This window comes from Vigna radiata, chromosome 3 (genome assembly GCF_000741045.1).
Source record: "Vigna radiata var. radiata cultivar VC1973A chromosome 3, Vradiata_ver6, whole genome shotgun sequence".
Lineage (NCBI taxonomy): Eukaryota > Viridiplantae > Streptophyta > Magnoliopsida > Fabales > Fabaceae > Vigna > Vigna radiata.
Window position 1 is genome coordinate 1,759,292 of NC_028353.1, and position 21,433 is coordinate 1,780,724.

At 32.2% G+C, this 21,433-nt stretch overlaps 3 protein-coding genes and 1 pseudogene across 4 annotated transcripts; 2 read left to right on the forward strand and 2 right to left on the reverse strand.

Moving 5' to 3' along the window:
* Nucleotides 1-1,198: 1,198 nt before the first annotated feature.
* LOC106757918 (phospholipase A1-Igamma2, chloroplastic) lies at nucleotides 1,199-4,111 on the forward strand. Its single transcript, XM_014640774.2, has 2 exons — nucleotides 1,199-2,491; nucleotides 3,559-4,111. The coding sequence occupies exons 1-2, from the start codon at nucleotides 1,248-1,250 to the stop codon at nucleotides 3,818-3,820; spliced, it is 1,506 nt and encodes a 501-aa protein (XP_014496260.1). The 5' UTR covers nucleotides 1,199-1,247; the 3' UTR covers nucleotides 3,821-4,111.
* Nucleotides 4,112-6,569: 2,458 nt separating this feature from the next.
* Nucleotides 6,570-8,123, forward strand: LOC106756867 (annotated as a pseudogene).
* Nucleotides 8,124-9,638: 1,515 nt separating this feature from the next.
* Nucleotides 9,639-10,619, reverse strand: LOC106757657 (photosystem II reaction center W protein, chloroplastic). Its single transcript, XM_014640384.2, has 2 exons — nucleotides 10,424-10,619; nucleotides 9,639-10,066 (listed from the first exon to the last, which is right to left on the reverse strand). Exons 1-2 carry the CDS (start codon nucleotides 10,518-10,520, stop codon nucleotides 9,753-9,755), a joined length of 411 nt encoding a protein of 136 aa, XP_014495870.1. The 5' UTR covers nucleotides 10,521-10,619; the 3' UTR covers nucleotides 9,639-9,752.
* A 485-nt stretch (nucleotides 10,620-11,104) lies between these two features.
* On the reverse strand, nucleotides 11,105-16,751 carry LOC106757658 (probable galacturonosyltransferase 6). Of its 2 annotated transcripts, none has more exons than XM_014640386.2 (9): nucleotides 16,317-16,751; nucleotides 16,167-16,201; nucleotides 15,767-15,808; nucleotides 15,494-15,641; nucleotides 15,337-15,407; nucleotides 14,496-14,815; nucleotides 13,725-14,082; nucleotides 12,162-12,677; nucleotides 11,105-11,821 (listed from the first exon to the last, which is right to left on the reverse strand). In XM_014640386.2, exons 1-9 carry the CDS (start codon nucleotides 16,423-16,425, stop codon nucleotides 11,546-11,548), a joined length of 1,875 nt encoding a protein of 624 aa, XP_014495872.1. In that variant the 5' UTR covers nucleotides 16,426-16,751; the 3' UTR covers nucleotides 11,105-11,545. The 2 variants fall into 2 exon arrangements, with proteins under 2 accessions (XP_014495872.1, XP_014495871.1); XM_014640385.2 differs by having other exon boundaries at nucleotides 11,380-11,821; nucleotides 15,337-15,413; nucleotides 16,317-16,750.
* Between the last annotated feature and the right edge of the window lie 4,682 nt (nucleotides 16,752-21,433).

Sequence of the window (21,433 nt, forward strand, 5' to 3'; positions counted from 1 at the left end):
ACATGATAGAAATCGACCTAAAAAAAGTCAACGTGAAACATATTAACCTAAAAAGCTTAACTTGATAGAATCAATTATAAAACTTTATATTATGAAAATCAACCTAAAAAATGATTAATCTAAAAGAAATCAACATGAAAAACTCAACCTGTTAAACTATGTCAAAAGAAACTCAACTTAAAAAAAAAAAAGTGACGTAAATAAACTAGTTATTTGGAGCTCAATTATATGTACATAGGGTTTTATATACTAAACACACCAAAAACAGAATTTATTAAATGACCTTACATGATAATACATTCAAATGGTATAATTTATAAAATTTTACGTGATCTCTAACATAACTAGCCAACAATGTATTCAAGGCTTTAAGCATCTCAAACATGTGATCTAAACTAAATAAAAAAAATGTTATCCTCTAGAGTAGCATAGAAGATTCATGAATTTAAACACAACAAATGATTTTAAAGTGATTTTTCTAGCGCATGACTACTGTGGTTATTGTTTATGAAATCAAACTGACACACGTATTTGTATTGATAAATGAATGATTGACTATGGATGTGGGTCCATAGGCCCACGCCATGTGTCTGGAAATATAGTCGATGTTCACACGGAACGACACCATTTCCTTATCCTTGACTCAATAATAATTATAATTAGGGATGATATTTCTACTTAAAAAAGTATTTCATTTGACAGCTCATTTCAATATAATTGAATTTGAAGACAGAATAAAATATTAATATTTAAGTGATGATGAAGTAGAAATATTATTAGTTTTTTTGGGTTCGAAACGAAAAGTCTTTTCAACAATTTTTTTTTACAATAATTTTTTTTATAATGTATTGGTTTCTTTCAATTTTTTTTAAAAATAAATTAAAAAGATTAATAAAATAATGATAGTAAAGGAATATTAAAAGGAAAATAAAATTTTAACATCATTTTTTGACACCATTTTAACTATGCACACATGTCAAAATGTGGTTGGACGATTTTAAATTAAAAAATAAACTTTGATTTTTTTCTTCCAAACATATCCCTATCCCAACTTTTTTAATTTAAAATTGTCTAATCACACGTGTACAATATCAAAATCAAAATAGTATAAAAAAGCAGTGCTAAAGTATCATTTTCGTTATTAAAAAAGAGTTCTTTAAGAATGGTTCGAAGTATCACCATTATTGATCTATTTATAGCTGAATCCGCAAGCACCATCCTTTGATATTTCTTGAGTTTAACTGAGCATGGCTTCATCGATGGCAACCATGTTCGTCCCTTTCCCCCAAACACAGAAGAGCCAAGCCCGCAGCTTTCTATCCCAACCACCAAACACAGTAAAGAAACTCAAACCCAAACACACCAAAGCTTTAAAAACTTACGCAACCAGCGTAACATGCAATGCCACGCTTTCATCTACCGTGGAGACCATTGAGGGAGGGAAGAAACAAAAGGAAGTGGCGGAGGTGTGGCGCAAGATCCACGGGGAGGACAACTGGGCCGGCCTTCTGGATCCCTTGGACCCGTTATTGCGGACCGAACTGATCCGCTACGGGGAGATGGCCCAGGCCTGCTACGACGCCTTCGACTACGACCCCTACTCCAAATACTGCGGCAGTTGCAGGTTCTCCATACCCGAGTTCTTCCAAAGCCTCGACATGCCCAACGTGGGATACAACGTCACACGTTATCTCTACGCCACGGCCAACATCAACCTCCCAAATTTCTTCAAGAAATCGCGGTGGCCGGACACGAGGTGGAGCCAGCACGCGAACTGGTCGGGCTTCATCGCGGTGTCGGACGACGCGACGAGCAAGCGTCTGGGGCGGAGAGACATCACGATAGCGTGGCGAGGGACGGTGACGAACGTGGAGTGGGTGGCTGACCTGACGAATTTCCTGAGACCAATCGCTCCCCACATCCGGAGTCCCGACGAGGGTATAAAGGTGGAAGCTGGTTTCTTGGATCTTTACACGGACAAGGAACAGGAGTGTGGGTATTGTAAGTACTCAGCGAGGGAACAGGTTCTCGGGGAGGTGAAACGGTTGATGGCGATTTATTCGGATGAAGAGGTGAGTATTACGATAACGGGGCATAGTCTGGGGAGTGCGATGGCGATACTGAGTGGTTTCGATATTGTGGAAAATGGGGCGAGTGTGGGAAAGAGTGGGAGAAAAACGCATGTTTCGGTGTTTTCGTTTTCGGGGCCGAGGGTGGGGAATGCGAAGTTCAAGGAGAGGTTGGAGGGGGAGCTGGGGGTAAAGGTGCTGAGGGTGCATAACAAGCACGACCTTGTGCCGCAGTCGCCGGGGTTGCTGTTCAACGAGGGGTTGCCGCCGTGGCTGGTGAAGCTCTTGGATTGGTTGCCATGGTGTTATTTGCACGTTGGCCAGGAGCTGGAATTGGATCATAAACAATCACCTTTCTTGAACCCCAATGGGGATGCTGCCTGCGCCCATAACTTGGAGGCTCACTTGCACTTGCTCGATGGGTCAGTTCTTTATTTCCTTCCACCTTCTTTATCAAAATACGACACATTATTTTTCATTAATTTATTATTTATTTATTGGCATACTTTAAATATAATAAAAAATGACTTATAGTGTAAATTTTTATATTTAAAAAAATGTCAAGTAAATATAAATATTTAAATATGTTAAATAATTATTTTTCTTATATAAAATATTTTAAAAAATATGTGTTAACTTATACACAAAATTTCTCGTTTTTACTCTCCCTTGTTTTTTCAACAGTTTTTACACAGAAATCATATTAGGTAACAGACCAATCACATAGTTAAAAGAACTTTTTCCTTAAAAAATACAACACATTTTTAAGGATTCAGCTGTGCAATGTACGGCATCGTTGTCCTTTCTGTCTTTTCTTCTAAGGCTTTCTACTTTTTTCCCTGTATTCACTGTCATCCTTTGCGGAGAGGTGGGGGAACAGGAAAGTGTCCAATTTAATAAATCGAAAAATAACACAACAAAAAGTAGCAAACGAGTTTGTAAATAATGAAATATAAAAAAATTACAGAAATATTGGTAAATAAAGTGATGAAGAAGGAAACAAAAAATACTACAATGTAAAGTCATCTGTATTAATTTTTAATTTTTACTTTAATACAAGATGTTATGAGAAATAATTTTTTAAGATTTTTAATCTTTGGTGAGGAGATGTTATAATAGTAAAATTTTATTTAGATTTGGATATTTGAACACCTGATATCTTATCATAAATGAGGTCTCAAATAGTTGCATGGATAGTTATTGAAAATGTTATTTTAAAAGGTATGTTGTTTTATTTTTGTCCTGGAGTCAGTCAGCATAAATATGGCAACAGTTGTAAATATCCGGAGTTCTGAAGGGCCCATTCCTCTTGACAAGTTGAGAAAAGAAATTAAATTAAATGGGGCCCAGCCCATGTTTTCATATATTAATTCAATATAAATTTGAGAGATTTTATAAATAATTGTTTTCCATTAATTATAAGCCACTTATATAGAGTTTGAGAATATATAGGTATGAGGAATTGATGTGGAAGGTTTGATAATGGCAGATACCATAGGAAGTACGATCCATTTAAGAGAACGAGTGAGAGAGACATTGCTTTGGTGAACAAGGCCTGTGACTTCTTGAAGGACGAGTATACAGTGCCACCAAACTGGAGGCAAGACCTGAACAAGAACATGATGAAGACTGAAAATGGACGGTGGATGTTCACCGATCGTCAAGTGTCTCAAGATCCACACCACCAAGATATTGATCCCCATCTCCAGGAACTCGGTCTCCTCTCTTCTGACAGATCAATCAATAAGTAACTATGTTGCAAAGACAAGTAGTATTTGGCTACTCACAACAGATTAAGAAAGTGAAGTTATTAAAGTTTTCTTCATCAGTTGCATCAACACTGCAAATATGTCCAAAATATCTCTCTATATTTCATATCATACTACCACAATATTTTTTAAAATACTGTTGTTTACGTATTGGGATCCAAACCTCACAAAGACATACTCGAAAGGCCATTGTTGAAAGCTCACAAGGGTTATGTGTCTGTACGGGGTAATATATATATGTTTGCTAATCTACGTATATTGTTTTAGTTTGTATATATTTTAACAATGGATACCAGGTAGATAAAAATATTTTTATATATTATATATTTTAAGTTTTAAGGTCAAAAATATTTGAATAATTTTTATTTTCAAAATTAAAAAAAAGAAGTTTGAAACTCTCAAACCTTTATTCAGTTCTCTCATTTCTCTCAACCTTTCTTTTATCCTTTTCACTCCAATCTTTTCTCTATCATCCTTAAGGTAGTCCGAATTGAAAAAAATCAGAAACATTTGCCTAATCTTAATCTATCTTTCTCACTTATCCAATTTGTTTATCTCTCATCTCCATACTCTCTCTCACCACATATAGCAACTCGCGACATCGTAATTTGTTTTTTACTTTAATAACAAAATAATTGATGATGTTATGTTGATTTTTGATTAAAGGGTTGTGTTATATTTTCCCCTTCTGATTATTATTAAATTTGTAAAAAACTAAAGTCTAAAATAATTTTAATAATTTCAAAACTAAAAAAGAAAATTAGAAACCCCCACAAAAAAACGTTAACATCAACCCGTAATAGTCACAATGTATTTAGTTTCTTATTACCAATTTTGATAATATTATAGAAATGAAGGAGTAGAAGTTAAACTATGAGCATGATGATAACAAATTTATTAAGTTTAAATTCTAACTTGAAATTCAGTACGTTTTGTCTTTCTTAATTTCATTTCTAGAGCAAATGATAAATCAGAATGACAACATCATGTTTATATTGACAACACAAGTTGGAGATATGAATTGTTTAAAATAAAATTACATTACGTGACTTACTTTGGAAAGTAATTTTCTAGTCAAACTGAGAGCGAATAGGTTCGTTACTACTAGTTTACTAATTTCTGAATGATTTTTAATTAGTTGGTATATCAATGTTGTGTGTTCTGACATTGGTTGTATGCAGGAAGTAATTTCTGAATGATTTTTAATTAGTTGGTATATCAATGTTGTGTGTTTTGACATTGGTTGTATGCAGGAAGGTGAAAAGTATATTCCGAAATATTATTTTAAGCATAAAATATGTTTTTAGAATTATTTTTAAGAGCTGATTTCATAAATTCATTTTCTGGACTTTGACTCACTCCTTCCGGAATCCCCTTTCCACATAAGGGTTTTTCTCTTCTGAAAAATATTTCCAGACAACTTAATTGTCAAAATATCAAATCTTCCTGAAGATAAACTACTAATTCTAAAATTTAAAAACAAAATTTAATAACAATCAGAAGGGAAAAGATATAACATAACCCTTCAATCAAAAATCAACATCAACATCATAAATTATTTTGTTATTAAAGTGCAAAAACAAATGAAAGAACATAGTAAGAGCAATAAATTGAGCTGTCGCGGGTTATTGTGTGTGGGTGAGAGAGAGGATGAAAACGAGAGATAAACAAATTGGATAAGTAAGAAAGGTAAATTAGGGTTAAGTGAGTGTTTTTTATTTTTTCAGTTGGGACTACTGTAGGGATGACAAAGATAAGGTTAGAGTGACAAAGATGAAAGAGAAAAGGTTGAGAGGAATGAGGGATGAGAGATGCATCATTAAGGTTTGGGGTTTCTTATTTTTTTTTAGTTTTGAGAATGAAAATTATTCAAATATCCTTAACCTTAAACTTTGAATCTATAATATATGAGGATATTTTTGTCTACTAAAACCCAATACACATTGCTAAAATGTACCAACTGAAAAAAAAATGAACACAAGTTAGGAATAATTATATATATATATATATATATATATATATATATATATATATATATATATATATATATATATATATATATATATTAAAATAATTTGATTAATTGTGACTATATGTTATAAAATATATGTTAGGAAATGTTTATTGTACAAAGATTATAAATAAGGATAATGATATTTAGACAACATTTTTTTGATAACATTTGAACATTGATTACGTGTCAATATGTGATTGGTCAAAAATTACTCCACAATAATGTTTATGATTATTATTATTGATTGTGGAGTAATTTTTGACCAATCACAGATTGACACGTAATCAATGTTCAAATGTTGTCAAAAAAATGTTGTCTAAATATCATTATCCTATAAATAATAGGTTTAATCATTTTGAAGGTCCCTATTTGTGCAAATTAGTGTTAATTAGGTCCTCGTATTTTGAAAGAGCTCAATTGGATTCATTTTTATGTAAAATTGATCAATAATGTCCCTACCGTTAATTGTCGTGGATGATGTTAATTGTGTTGCCTGGTGGCATGGTGATGTAACATTTAATAACAATGTTGCACATAAAAAGGTCATTACTTGGAGTTATATGATTTTAAATTAAAAAAAAAACTTTTTTTGGATTATCTAATAAAACACATAACCATTAAATTTATTTCTGGAAATCAAATTAAATTTATTGATTGGGGAAGCATTTGTGTGATTCAACCACTGCCGCCGAACCATTCCAAGGTTCGCTACCGACAATGCTTCCATGGTGGGATCCCAAATCAGAGTCAATTACAATTGTAGGTTTCATCGTTCCGACTAGTGTTGGTGGTGCGACCTTCGCCGACGGTTGGGAAGATGTCGTCAGTCTGGAATAGCAGCAACGACGCCACCTCCAGAAGCTCCACGCCAAATGCGTGCCCTGAAAGCCGCTAGAGGAGGTAGAGGACTCATCATCGTCTCCGTCGTCGTCCTCCCATCTTAGATTTGTCATTTCTCGGCTCTCACACAGCGGCGAGGTGTCGGTCGACGGGAACTGTTTGTTCACGGCGTCTCGGAAGGCGATGGGAGTCGAGGAGGTGGACACATGCGAGCTGCGGTGGTAGACAGTGACTCGGTTCTCAGAGGATCTTCGATGTGTGCGTTTTGTGGAAAGAGAGGCGACCAATGACGCGATTCAACACATGTACTCTCCAGATCTGAAGAATGGTTGGGGGATTCATGTCGTTCAGGAGGTGAAGTTGTTGGCAAAGAAAGAGGATCAATTTGCTCTTGATTCGACCATCGACGAGCTCATTCACCTCGGCATGCAAAGGGAAATGGAGACCGAGTCTACATACAAAGAGAGATGTATTCTCGTGAATGATTGGGCCAAATACATGTTGATCTCTGGTTATCCTGATGTGAGTATGATATCGTCACTTTGCAATATACCGAGAAGGGTTTATTATCTGTAGACGAAAATGGAGAGGTTCGTGGTGTAGCTTTCGGTGACGATATTGCAGTGAGTGTGAAGAGAAAGGTGATGGTCAGTCGAGGAATAAATTTAACGTTTTGTTTTTTTATTAAATAATCCAAAGAAAGTTTTTTTAAATTTAAAATCATTTAACTCCACAAGACCTTTTTATGTGCCACGTGGTTATTAAATGCTATCTCACTATGTCACCAGGCAACACATTTAACACCGTCCACAACAATTAACGACAGAGGCATCATTGACTCAATTTTACATAAAAAGAGACCCAATTGAGCTCTTTTAGAATACGAGGACCTAATTGACACGAATTTGTACAAATAGGGATCTGCGAAATGATTAAACCTAAATAATATTTTAATTTGTTAAGGAGGTAAATTAAAATATTGAAATTTAAGAAAAAAATGATTGAGATTACATTTTTCCTTTCTCTTCATTCTATGAGAAGAGAAAATCAAAAGAAAATATATACTGTTTTGTAGAGAAAAAAATCAGAAACACCTTTTTGTTTCCTATTATGAAGGAAATTGTTGTATTTAAGAAAGAGTTTATTGCTCATTAATTATTGATCTTTGTATATAAAATCTAACATCATGGAGATAGAAACATAGGAGTGACCACAAATATTTTCTTTTTGTGCTCTCTTCCTCTGACATGGTGGTATCGAGACAACGTAAGTATAATTTTCAACTGAGATTCTGGCTCAATTAGTTTGTTTTGATCCTACCTAAGTTCTATTAAGTTTGTTTGCCTTGATTTGATTTAGATTGATTTGGTTCAACATGGATTTGGGATAACTAGGCTTAACTTGAGTTTTGATCAAATTGGAATATCCTAGTTCTAGGTCAATTTGCTTTGACTTTGATTTGACTAACCTATTTTGACCTTAATTTAAATAGACTTAAACTAAAACTGACTTAACTCAAATTGAGTTTGAGTCAAGATGACTTGATCTGAAATTGGGCCACTTAGCTCGACTTGGGTCCAAGCCAACTTAGTTTGACCTAAGTTGACCCAGCTTGACTTGGGTCAAGATTAACTCAATTTTGTTTGAGCTTGGATTGACTCACATCAACTTGAGTTTGACCCTCTTGCCTTAACCTTGATTTGGGTGAGATAGTTTTAACTCTAACTTGAGCTAACTTACTTGAACTACGTCATGATTGATTTAAATTCATGCTAACTTGGCTCAACCTAAACTTAATTTAGGTTCAGAATAATTTTAGATTGACTTTTAATCCAAATTAACTTAAATCGAATTTTTATTCAAATCACTTTAATTCAATTTTAAGTAAGATTAACTTACTTTAATCTGAATGCACGTTGATCTTGGAGTTTTAAAATTCAAAAAATTATTCAATTTATATATGATCCAAATCCAATTAAATGAAATAAATTTAAAATGAAAAAATATACATTTGAATTTAAAATAAATAGATTTAAATATACTCAAAATAAAATAAATTTAAATTATTATAAGTTAAATTTTCTTTTTGCTCATACTTGGCCGGAAGGGATGGTCTGTGGTTGAAAGCAAACGGAACACAACAATGTCAAACTGTGAAGACAGATAGCGGAGTAAAGTAAAGTAAATAGTTGTGTTGTATGCACTATTGCCATTGCCAACCACAGCTAACATCTTATCCACGACAAATAGTATTCTATATTAACAATAAAATGTTCTTCTTTTGCTACATTTAAAATAACTATAAACTAAATTCCACTTTATTATCCAACATCCATTTAATCAACTTAACTATTTCTGATGCAAATTAAGAATGGTCAATCTAACTGATAAACAACTAGCAAAAAGAAACTTTTAGATTAGATAATATAATTTGATATAATACCTGAATTTTTAACTTTTACATTGTATAATACAGAACCTTTTAGATCATTCCATCATACATCTTTCCAAAGCAATTACATGAACAGTATGCAGGAGGAAATCATTAAAAAAAAAAAAAAAAGTCTCTGTATTTATGGTTCTTAAACTTCAATGGTGTGAATAATGTTTTGAACTTGCTTTGGTGAACACCACTAAATAATGATTCATATCAATTGAATTATATTTACTGTGAACATAATGCAATTAAACACATTAAATGATTTTAACATAATAGTGTCAGTATTTGAATATACAATACCAAAAAAACACGTCAAATTTACAATTTGTTACTATTTCCAACATGATTGTCAGTTTGTATTGATCCCCCTGATTGATGCTGGTAGCAATTATTTTTCCACCCATTCGTTTTAATTTTCGCTTTAAAAAAATTAAAGATAGTTGAATCCTCTTATTTTAATTAGATTTCATAATCTTTTCATCTTATCTTTAATAAGTCGTTCTGCATAGTGAGAAATCAATAACTTGGGAAGATTGAAGATGGATACACAAGTAGATTTTTAATACAACAGAAGAGAATATGAGTGTTTGGAATTTATACGATACATACTGAGTTGGTGTTTAGAGGGACAACCCAGACTCTTCATCCTCTTCAAGAGTGGAAGTGTAGACAAAGAAGAGAGCCCATATAAGAGCAAAGACACCCAACAGGATCCAACCAAGAAGGTTATTGCTAAGCCCAAAGGGAAGCCCTGTCCCTTCAGTGCTCAGTCTCTCATCCACCAAAGCCATGGCTGGGCTTGACATGGTTGCGGCGCATGCAGCTGCTAGCAAGGATGCTCCCACTCCTGCCTTTGAACTGCTTTCCTGCATGGATGGTTTTTCCTCCATCGAGCATCTCACTTTCCCTGCCCTACTACCCATTGCTGGCAATCCTATACAGTTATGTTTGCCATATATGAATGATGTTATCTTAGTTATTGTAAGGAAAAAAGGTTGTAGGTTCACTAATAAGCATAGCCTAAAACCTAACTATGAGTCTAAATATTAGAAATTGAATGTAACTCTGATTCAACCTCACAAAATTCACTTATAAAATAAAATTTCTACCTTATTTATATATTATAAATTGGTATCTGCAACACTAAATGTGAGATATGAGAACTCAGAAATTGCTAAGTCTTGTGTTTCACTACGTTGTGAATACAAGAGAAAATGAGAAATAGAAATAGACCAATTGATTGCAAATTCTGAAAGAAATCAAATAATTATCTTCTGAGGGAAAAACTCACCAAGAACGGTGGAGGATGAGACCCCAAAAGGTCGTTTGAGTACAAGACCTGTGCGAGAGATAGAGGTTGTAGGGGTGCCGGCGATGATGGATGCCATTTTTCTTCAGTGATGAATCAGAGTACGTCTACGCTTCTGTCACGGTTGCAGTTTATTTCACACGCAATAGAAAATATTACAAAATTGTCACTATTATTATCGGCCACCACACACCATAGATAGGTTGAAAACCCGTCGTTTGATATCCATATCTGCAAAAACCCAATAATTTTCCTCCACGCGTCACATAATCTCTTCGTATTTCCATATTTTTTACCCGATCGAAGCTGATGCTTTAGAACGGTAACAAAGACTTAAAAAAACTACAAAAATATTTATAATCCACTTTCAGCTTATTTTTTAAAAAATATCTAAGACAATTAGTGAAAACGACTTAAAATGACGCAAAAACATTCTAAATATAGTTTATTTTAATTCTAAAAGAAACTTACACACTAATACTTATTTAAGAAATCTCTAATAAAGGTATTTGTCCAAAGAATCATGACCAGAATACTTTCTTTCTAACAATTAAAAGAAGATGCGGAGAAGCAGAACATAATTTGAACCCCCCATATTCCCGGATAATAAAGACATTACTTTCGAGACACAGAAGTCAGAAGAAGCAAAGATTACACGCATAATACTTGAATCCCATGGCTTTATGTGATAAATAATGAGAAAATAGCATATACTAACACTTTACAACTCAAATGGCAGCCACAATTGTGTATAAATTAGTTCCTGAGTGTACAACTTAACTCCGCTCGTAATTGGCGTAAAATGGTGGTAAGCGCTGGTAGCACGATCTAACACAGCACGGGAACGAATTATTATGTACACAACCAGCAACAGCATCTCCAAGCAGCTAAAATGCCTACGTGAATCTTATTTTATCTCAATGTCCCTACAAATTAGCTAAGCTTCTAAAAATATATATGACGTAAATTTTATGCATCTATGGAGGGCTTTACAAGAAGAATCGCCAAGAACAATAAAGAATCGATTGAAGCAGGCAATTAATATGCCAGGAAATTACTCAAATAAAACCTGCCATGTACGAAAGGTGATATTTAAATTTTGGGCTACGCCTGGAGATTGCAACGTTGCAAGATAGGGTGGTCAAACTCCACAAATTTGGTCCAGTAACTTCTATATCTTCCCATTGCAATGTCTAACCACGGTTTCCTAATTCCATCGAAGTGTATAACCGCAGCCCACTCAATCTGGTTTTTATCAACATCTGAGTCATAACCAAGACCAAGAATCTGCCACCGTTTGTCCAAAATCATAGTCTTGTTATAGAAGGTCAGCCACCCTAAAGGCAGACTTCCAGTTTTCAACAATGGCCTCTCGGAACCCTGAAATTAACAGCATAGAGAAACACATCAAATTATCGTTGCATCAGAATTTAATAGAATAAAATTGTCTTCCATATAACTGCAAAATAAACAAGACCTTCTCATTAGATTCAACAATCGAAATTAGAAAATGAACATGTTTCTTTGAATAACATCTGGATTCCAGGATTAATGCAAATCCAATTTGAAGGGAGCTCGTTTACTTTATCAACGCTAGAAGCCAAACTCAAGATTTGAAGAAATTTAAATGTAGGCAAATTTTCTGAGAGGAGAACAACATGCAGACTCTCTGAACAGAAAAAAATAGGTGTACAAAAAAATAACATTTCTTTAATCATACCATTTGCAAATAACTGTGATAGAGAGCAGTTAAATTTTGTCTTCTCCACTGTTGTAAATCAAACAAGTTCATCCCAAATGCCCAAGTGCAAGCATTGACATCAAACCTATTTGCAATGAATGGATCTGAGAAGTTTATGAACGTATCCATCCTATGAAATGAAGTTTCCCCTTCCTGACAAGTGCCAACTGCTGCATTTACTTTCCCTTTCATATTAACATTCCATAGCCTACTGAGATCTTGTTGCACCACGACATCATGATCAAAGAGCACAACCTTATTTAAAGTAGGGAAGATATCTGGAAGGTAGAAACGCAGGTAGTTCAACTCAGAAGTAAATCTTGGATCACTGGAATTTTGTTCTTTGAATGTATTGTACTTGAGCAACCATTCAAAGTTCTCTATGCTTTGTATGTGGACTGTGGCTTTGCCAGGAGGGTTTAATAAGAACCACATCCAGATTGCAGGAAAGTTTAGTGAATTGGTCACTACATGGAAAACAAGTTTCCCCTGTTTCTGCAATTTAAAAGTCATTGTCACACTTTCTTGTCACTAAAACATACACTTAAGCATTAGCTTCATACTCAATAATAAGAATTTTAAAATTTATTGGAAACTACAAAATCAACAGTGAGGTTCCCTAAACAAGGATGTTAAGACCCACTATTTTTTATTTTTTTATTTCAAATAAATTTCAGTAAATAACAGTGTGTTTAAAAAATAGTATACTGTCAGTACTGGTCACAAACATAAAAAAATCAGTCTTCAACTCAACATAAGACTGCATTCTCATGGGAATGAATTACTTTCTAAGGGATCTCATAATATCATCCTTCTTACTGCATCTCTTGTATTAACTAGAAGTTAGGCACTTCTATAAAGTGCTGAGAAACTAATAAAGTAGAAATAACTCCCGCTAACTAGAAAATCAAAGTTCATTCGTTAGTTAATGATGTAGAGGGAAGTATTTTATAGGATGATTGACTTATTAGCGTGATTCCATAATGAAAAATCACACGTCCTCTTGTGTTTTTACTGTTTTGAATTCTTAATTCTTCAGCATGTTCTGCAGCGCCTTGAGCAGCAGTGCAACTAAGATAACTTTTTCAATGTAGACAGAAATATTTCAAAAATCTTATGCCAATTATAAGCAGGGTGGGTTCAAGGAAAGATAGGAATGAAGTCAAATAAATTGGTGCCAGAATCGTGCATTCATACTGCCTGTCGTATGGCCACCCACCCCAATGGTTTTTACTACATAATAATTGAAGAAAAATCTTGAGTATAAATATGTGCTGCAATTTTCCGTAGACAGACAGCTTTGGCTGAAAAGGGTGAGACATAAGGGGTATCAACTATTCAAAAAGTCCACCAAGGGACTATTAAGTTGAAAGTAAATTACAGCCAATCTTGTTAATATTAAATTTATTAGTATCAGTGTTTTTTTCTCGGCATTCCATTGAGGTTGAACATTTTCCGAAAGCAAAAGAAAAAAAAAGAAGCTAACAACACCCGAATCAAAGGCAAAAAATAAAAGTTAATCAATTTAAAAAATGCATTTACCTTGGCATTAGAGATAGTAGAGTTAACAACAACTGCACACGCCAGAACATTGTCAGAGAAGACAACATAATGATGAAGTTTTGGATCATTAATCTTATTTTCATTTGGAAGCTTCCTGTACTCAGGTCTCAGGGCAAAGTAATCAGCAGTTAGCTGCATGGAAAGACAGTGAACACCTCTCGGGGTAGTCCTTGCAGCAAGATGAACAAGATATGTTGTTTCACGTTGTTGATAACGAATTTCCCCTTCAGTCTTCTGGTTCATTGCACGGAGCTTAGTTGCCATAGCAGTGCAGTCTGGGAAAGCACGGTCTGCTTTAGACAGTGAAGCCTCCATGTGTCTCATTTTCTGCAAAGCACTGTGAACTTCACTTGTTTTCAGATTAAAAAACATCTCATTTTCTTTACAGTTCATATTACATAAAAATGATAAGCGTGAATGTTCCCTGTCACTACTTTTATATTGGTAAACAAGCAGTTGCCAGATTTTCAAAGATTTAGTTTGTTTTGTAACAAAACATATTATGTTTTGGTCTCTGATAACAAGTTTCTTAATGTTATCCATCCACTTCTAATTTTCTCTGCTGAAACCTCGTATATTTAATTTGCTTCAATCAATTGATGAACCTAGTTGTGGGAAGAAATAGAAAATAATGTATTTTTGAAGAACCAGATCATTAGTTTTGTCTTGAAACTTGTACATTTTAGTAAGTACATGTAATAAATAACTGTCAAACTAAATTCAAGTTGTAGGGTCACAAGAAAATTTTACCTCCTAGACAGCTCTGAATCCTTAGTAGCTGTTCCAAGTGCACGTTCCATCTCTTTAATTCTCAGCTTCAACTCCTTCATCAAGCGTGAGCTGCTGCCTGGTGAAGCAAAACCCAAGTATGCTCGGGCTCTAATAATTTGATCCTTAATTTCTAAAACCTTCTGATTTAACACTCTCCGAGGCTGAGGACGTGAACTCTGATGATTTTGGGTTGCTCTCGGCATAGATTTCTTATCTTTCACTTCAACATTAGCATCTGCCGTTTTTTTAGAATGAGTGTGCATGCTCTGGTTATGTGTGACTGTTGTATTAAATATGTTCTGCAAATAAAACCGAATTCAAATACCGTAATCTTATTTAGAATAGTAAAAGAAAGTGCATAATAAGCGCACTATGGACAACCAAAAATCCAATTTCTTATCATGAACATCTTTTACATTAGGGTCATAGAAGTTGCAACCTGAAAATAAAACCTCAACCACACAAGTGATATATCAAATAATTTATTTTTATTTTACACAAATTCGGCTCATTTAACTGTCATATGCATGCATTTACATCTATTTTTAAAACAAAAGTAAAATCATGCATTCATCATAAATTTACGTACATGACATGGGAAGACGACCCTTAAAAAAATGAAGATTGTAACAGAAATGTTGATTATGAAAAGAATTTTGGTATCTTCTGAAATTTGAGAGAACGACAACTTCTCTCATGAAGACAGAACGGAAGAATCTTTAAATAACTTTTTTTGGAAAGAAAACCCCAATAGTTTAAAAGCAGCAGTCTCATCACCTTCAAATTGAAATGGTGAGTATTCAAAAGAATTAGCACAAACCTCATCCTCAACGATGGAGAATAATTCTTTCTGCTGAGCTTTCAGGTCCTGCCTTGTGTCCTGGTTAAATTCTGAAACTTGAAAAAGGCAAAATTTTCAGACTAGAGGGGCATTATGTACACCACAAAATTTCAAAAGTGCACCATCAAACACCAACCATTTCTTTCCAAAATGTTATTTCTACACCCTTGGATTTTAGATTTCTCACAATCATTAATCTTTTGTTGTATGGAACTATTTGTTGAACCAAAATCTTTTTCTTTATAAACAACTTCTTTTGGCTCTTCCAATTCTTCAACACCTTCCTGCATTGCACAAAAAGCGCCAAAAATAACAAAACGAAAAAACAATTCTCAAATTCATGGGGAAAACCAGAAGAAAGTGAAACTCAAAATACGATGGCAAAATTTCTGATAAAATTTTCCACTACCTGTCCAATAGCATTTAGCTGTAAAGGATCTGTCCTAAATGTCTGCAAGAAATAAAAAATAATAATCAATCCCCATTCCACAGCAGATCATCGGTAGTTGTAGAATTTCAACTGGAACTGATGAAGCATTAAAAAATTAAAACACTAAGTAATATAAAAATCGGTTTAACCATAAGAAAATTACTGAAAGCCAAGAAGTTCCAGTTAACTATCGGCCGGAAAACTTTTCAACTCACCGATAAACAAAAATTCACAGAGAACAAAAACAGAAGAAAGAAATATTTCAAAACATCCCATCCAGGAGGCATTCTCTTCAAGCAACACACAGTTTAAGCTATCGAAGCAATTCAAATTCAAATAAATTAACAATTTAACCAAGCTTGAGAAGCAATATGCTTACAACACTGGATATATCTTCTTGAAACTCTCGTCTTGCTGCAACGGAATTCAACATAAAAGCAAGAAGGTCAACTTAAACGGAAAGAGAGCACGCGGAACATAGAAATCCAAATGAGAGGGGATTAAGGTTTTTTTTTTTTTCTTATTTTACCGTAGGGAGAGAGATTGAGGCGGTGATAGACGAAGAAGACCGGAGCAACGACGGAGACAGAGAGAAGAGCGAGGATCAGAGTCCTCTGCCACCAACGCGATGACTTCATCGATGATAGCTGTCACCGGTAAACGCCGACGGAACCGTTACTCGCTGTGTGATTCCGAAAGAAGCACATTGATTTCACAGATTCATATCTAAGAGAATGGAATACGATGCGTGAAACAGAAGTAATAACACACAAAAACAGAGACTAGGGTTTCAGTTATTCGCTTTTGTGTTTTCTAGAGAGAGAATAATTGGAAGCAGCTCGCTCCTTGATCCATCTGCGCCCCTTCTGCGATGAGTTGCCTCGTTTAATTTCTCTCTTTTTTATAAATATTTTTGTTAATTATTATTTTACCTCGGGTTGCCTCGGAAATTGCGAGGCCAGGTTGACAATAATGAAAATAATGAAAGAGTACTTGAAAATCGAACGTCCATGATATAGATCGTAATATAGTAGTAGATGATGATGATGCTAATGACAGATATGCGATGATGTGATGGCCCGTGTGGGACATAAATTCATATGCATACTCTAATCTCATACCACACCTACCATTCATGAAAAGGAATTATGCTCTTTAAAATAAAAATACGTGTAAAGTGAGAGTTATTTATTACTAATTTAAGCCGTATATTTTTATTTCAACCATTAAATATTACTATTTTTGTTTGATTGAATGATAAATGAGTTGTTTTCACAAAAGTTTTATTCTGATGCTTCATTTGGAAGTACGCAGAATTTGAAAAGAAATCAAAATTAAAAAATTTCATGTCCTTAACAATTTTAAATTTCATCTAAAAAATAAGGATTAATTTGTGTGTTTAAGTTAAAATTAATGAAATTTACATGTAATTAAGTCCATTTGGTATGGGCCAATGAAGGCAAAGTGTGAGTTCCTTACCTACCCATGAAAAAGCAACAATACCATGGGAAAGTGAAAGGTTTCGGTTAAGAAATAAAAACAAACCTCACTTCGAATTTGTGGTTTTTCTTAGTAATGTTACTTCCTTGTTTGATCCGAAGAACTTGGCGTCTAATTTAAATTAATTTTGCAACAGTCAAGTTATAACTGATTTATTACAAATAAACTTGAAATGCCAACTACTTTGTTATAAGATTAAAGTTATTATTATTTATATTAATTAATATTTTAAATTTCAATGTTTAATGAATTGTATTGTAGTGTTAAATATTATAAATTAATTTTATAATATTAATTATTAGCCCACACATATTTCACCATGTTTTTAGGGAACTTTATGTAAGAAAAAGACATTAAGACGTAGGTGAGGATGAGAATGCGGTGTTGTTGTTGAATTAGGTTTTGAGCCGACGCATTAATTAGAATTGCAAGAATAGAGGCAACATCCAGCTGCCTCCTAGGAGGGAAGGTAACACAACTATCAAAATTTACTCCTCCAACTCATTATTCCTTCATCAATGCTTTTATCACTTTCCAACTTGTCATTAACTTTCTTTTTCTTTCAAGAGTTCATTCGTAAATTGAATAAAGATACTTTATAATATTTTTTTACAATATTTTAATATCATTTATATTTGTTATTTTTTGTTATTAATTTAAAATTATTTCATAATAATAATTATTATAAATATAAATATAAATCAATTACAGAGTAATATATAAATACATATAAATGATATTAAAACATTCTCATAAAATTGTTATTAAAATATCATTATCTCGTAAATTTGTTTGGAAGAATTGAGTGATGAAAAACACTTTTTACCCTTAAAATGAGAAAGCATTAAAAAGTATCTCTATTTCATGTTTAAAGGTAAAGTGATTTTAAATCATAAAATTTAATTATTTATAATTTAAAATTATTATTTTATTTATAGTAAATTTGATTAAGTATTAAAATATTTATTTAATTATTTCTATTTATAATTTTTTTTTATGTTAATATAATAAAATTATCTTTTTCAACATTGTTTGAAATTATGGCAATTTTGTTTTCATTCTTACATTTCATCACAGTAATATCTAACCGATTAAAGATGTTGAATATAAAATTGATTATAAATGGAATTAATCTCACATTAAAAAACACACTAAACTTGTAGGAGGTCTCCCATATTTACTCTACTAAATTGTATTATAACCAACAATAAAACGATAGTAATGAATTTATAATGCATACATATGTTTATTTTTTCATTTTTACCAAACTGAGGTTAAAGTAAAATTAATTACCAAACTGAGGTTAGCGTAATTTTTAAATATCAAAGTAAACTGGACGTTAAATTTTTATTAAATAATATCACGTAACGAAGTATTTTATTACATATTATGTTGGATTAAAAGGATAGTTAAAACTTTTAAATTTAATAAAAAGGCTGAATTTTATATAAAAAAGTTATATTAATAAGAAAAATATTTAGATGTAATTGTATTGTTGATAATGAATTATACATGTGATGGTATTGAGGAAATTGATTAATGTATATGTTTATATTAATGATTATCTAAGATTTATATAATCTTTTGATGTTTTACTTTTTTTTTTGCAAAACCATTTATACAATTTTACATTTCCAATGGTAAATAAATTGAGACATAAATCTTTTATATTGATAAAATAATGCTTTGTAAGGTGAAATAAAAATTGTCTTAATTCAATGGGAAATAAAACTAATTGATTTTTTAATATATTGAGATTGTAGCTAGAACTATTCGATAAATAGTAATATTTTTATATTGTGTTAGAGTATTATGATCCAAGTGTTTATTTTGTTTCTAGTACTATATAACATGATTCTTTACTCAAAACATGGTTGATATTTTGAATGAGGAAGAAATTAAATTGATCATCTTTCTTTTGGTAGAATTCAAGTATTTAAACATTTATTTGAACACTGAAGTAAAAGATTGAATCAAAACTCTTTCATCTAAGTATCAATCCATAACATGAGAGTTGTAAATTATTTTTCTTTTAGGTGTTCACTCAAATTACATTTTTTATTTCTAAAAGTTTTCATTTAAGTATTTAATATATCATTTTGAGATAACAATGAGTGAATGATGATGTGTTCTATATTTAATTTATCTATTAAGATATGGATGTATTGCATGAGTATGAATTGATGAGATGATGATTTATGTGGATAAAAAATGATTCATATTTGAGATAATATTCTCATATTTGAGATAATATTGTAATATGATCATAATTTTTTTTATGCTAAAAACTAGAGTTAGGGATGACAATGTAGGTTGGTGTGCAAAACATGGGTTGGATTGTCTCGTGTTACATAAGAATTATTGACGTTATCCTAATATCAATATTAATCTCTTGCACCTATGTGTACAACATCTTCAAACTTTAGAAAAGATTCAATTATTACTAATACTAATGGACTTTACTCAAACTAAGCTATATGATTTATTTTTTTTCCACTTTCTCTTCGTACAAGTCCACAATAAACAAGTGAGAGAGGTAAGATTCGAATCTATATAGGAAAACTTCAACAAATTTACAGTTTGTTGCTTTTGACCACTCGATCACTCTCCCCTTCACGGGCTGAGACCCCCTCCATCAATGGGTTTTAAGAAGGAGGGATAAAAACCTGAAGAAAAGCTTATCGATTTGATCGAAAGGAACTATCACTGACAATACAATTGAAATAAGCTAAGTAAAAATAAGATTAAGATCCACATCAAACATATATGTCAAAGTTAAACCTTTTACGAGTAAGAAAACATAAAACTAAATTATTATCTAAACTACCAAAAACCTATAGAAATTAATCAATTCTAAATGCTAACCAGAAAACAGGCTAAAAGATTTAAGTATGTAGTGAAAGAATAACAAAATAAATAAAATAAAAATATTTTATTTAAAAATGTGATAAACATTATTTTGCGATTTATACAAATAAATTCATTCTACCTCGTCATTAATTAACTCGTATAGACTATGAGTTATGTAGATAGATTAAAGGATACAAATAGATTAAATACTCAATCTATTTTTCACTTTTAGATATGAACTAAAAAGTTGATATGTGTGACCCATTCCATATCTTTATATCTAAGTGAAATCCATTAATGAAAAAAATAATATAATAATTTTTTAATTATGTAAATAAAGTAAATTAGAGAAATTAAAATAAATTTTTACATTGAACTTTCTTAAACAAATATAATAAATTACTCTTAAAACAAGATATCGAATCGAAATGCGATAATAGATTTTGAAATATATTAAATATTAATTTTTATGTGAAGTATGTATTTTATTGATAAACTACACTCCCTTAATTATTACATTTAAAAAAAAAGTGTATGATTGGTTTTCTCTTTAAAGTGTTCAGAAGGTAAAAAGAAGTGTTTATAAATGTATAAGAAATTTTAGAAACATTTTATTATATTTGGACTATTATTGTTGTTGCCAAAGTAATTTAAAAAAGGTGACAACTTTTGTTATTTTGAAATATTGTTTTATGGTAAATAACAACATTTTGTGGTTTCAAACCCAATTTTTCAATAATCAAAACAAGTTCTTAAATGGATAATGATATTATCTACATGTCATCTTGTGATTGGTTTATGATGGTGTTTATAATTATTATTATTGATGGTAAATTAATTTTGAACCAATCACAAAAGAATACATAAATAATATTAAAATGTTGTCAAAAAAATATTATGTAATTATCATTATCCTTCTTAAATGGATGTATAGAAAAGTTTTGAAACACTCTTACCAAGTGTATGTATGTGACAAAAACGAGACTCTCCAATTGTGTTGTGGCAGGTTATAATTGGCTCTTAGATTTTGCACTAATTAATGGTTAAAAAGTAGATCCATGGAGTTGTCCTTAATCTTATTCTTTTCAAAGCCAATGGGAGCCTGAAACCTGGCTTCCAACGACAACTCTTTAAACAAAATGCATTCAATTTCCCATGTGCAGGGTGTCTTACACCGACAACTTAACCAAAACAAAGTCATTAAGAATTTAATTTTTTTTATCAGATGTTATTATGTCATGTTATCATGTAAGTGCATAAAAATAATGAAAAGTCTATTATTAATATTTTATTTTA

Bases quoted from the DNA above. Each gene is read 5' to 3' on its own strand.
- LOC106757918 (XM_014640774.2), top strand. From the start codon at position 1,248: ATGGCTTCATCGATGGCAACCATGTTCGTCCCTTTCCCCCAAACACAG. The intron at 2,492-3,558 runs GTCAGTTCTTTA...TGATAATGGCAG, and splicing joins CACTTGCACTTGCTCGATGG to ATACCATAGGAAGTACGATC.
- LOC106757657 (XM_014640384.2), bottom strand. From the start codon at position 10,520: ATGGCATCCATCATCGCCGGCACCCCTACAACCTCTATCTCTCGCACA. The intron at 10,067-10,423 runs GTGAGTTTTTCC...ATAACTGTATAG, and splicing joins CTCATCCTCCACCGTTCTTG to GATTGCCAGCAATGGGTAGT.
- LOC106757658 (XM_014640385.2), bottom strand. From the start codon at position 16,425: ATGAAGTCATCGCGTTGGTGGCAGAGGACTCTGATCCTCGCTCTTCTC. The intron at 15,809-16,166 runs GTAAGCATATTG...TATTTCTTGCAG, and splicing joins AAGAAGATATATCCAGTGTT to ACATTTAGGACAGATCCTTT. The intron at 11,822-12,161 runs GTATGATTAAAG...TGTTAATTTCAG, and splicing joins ATCACAGTTATTTGCAAATG to GGTTCCGAGAGGCCATTGTT.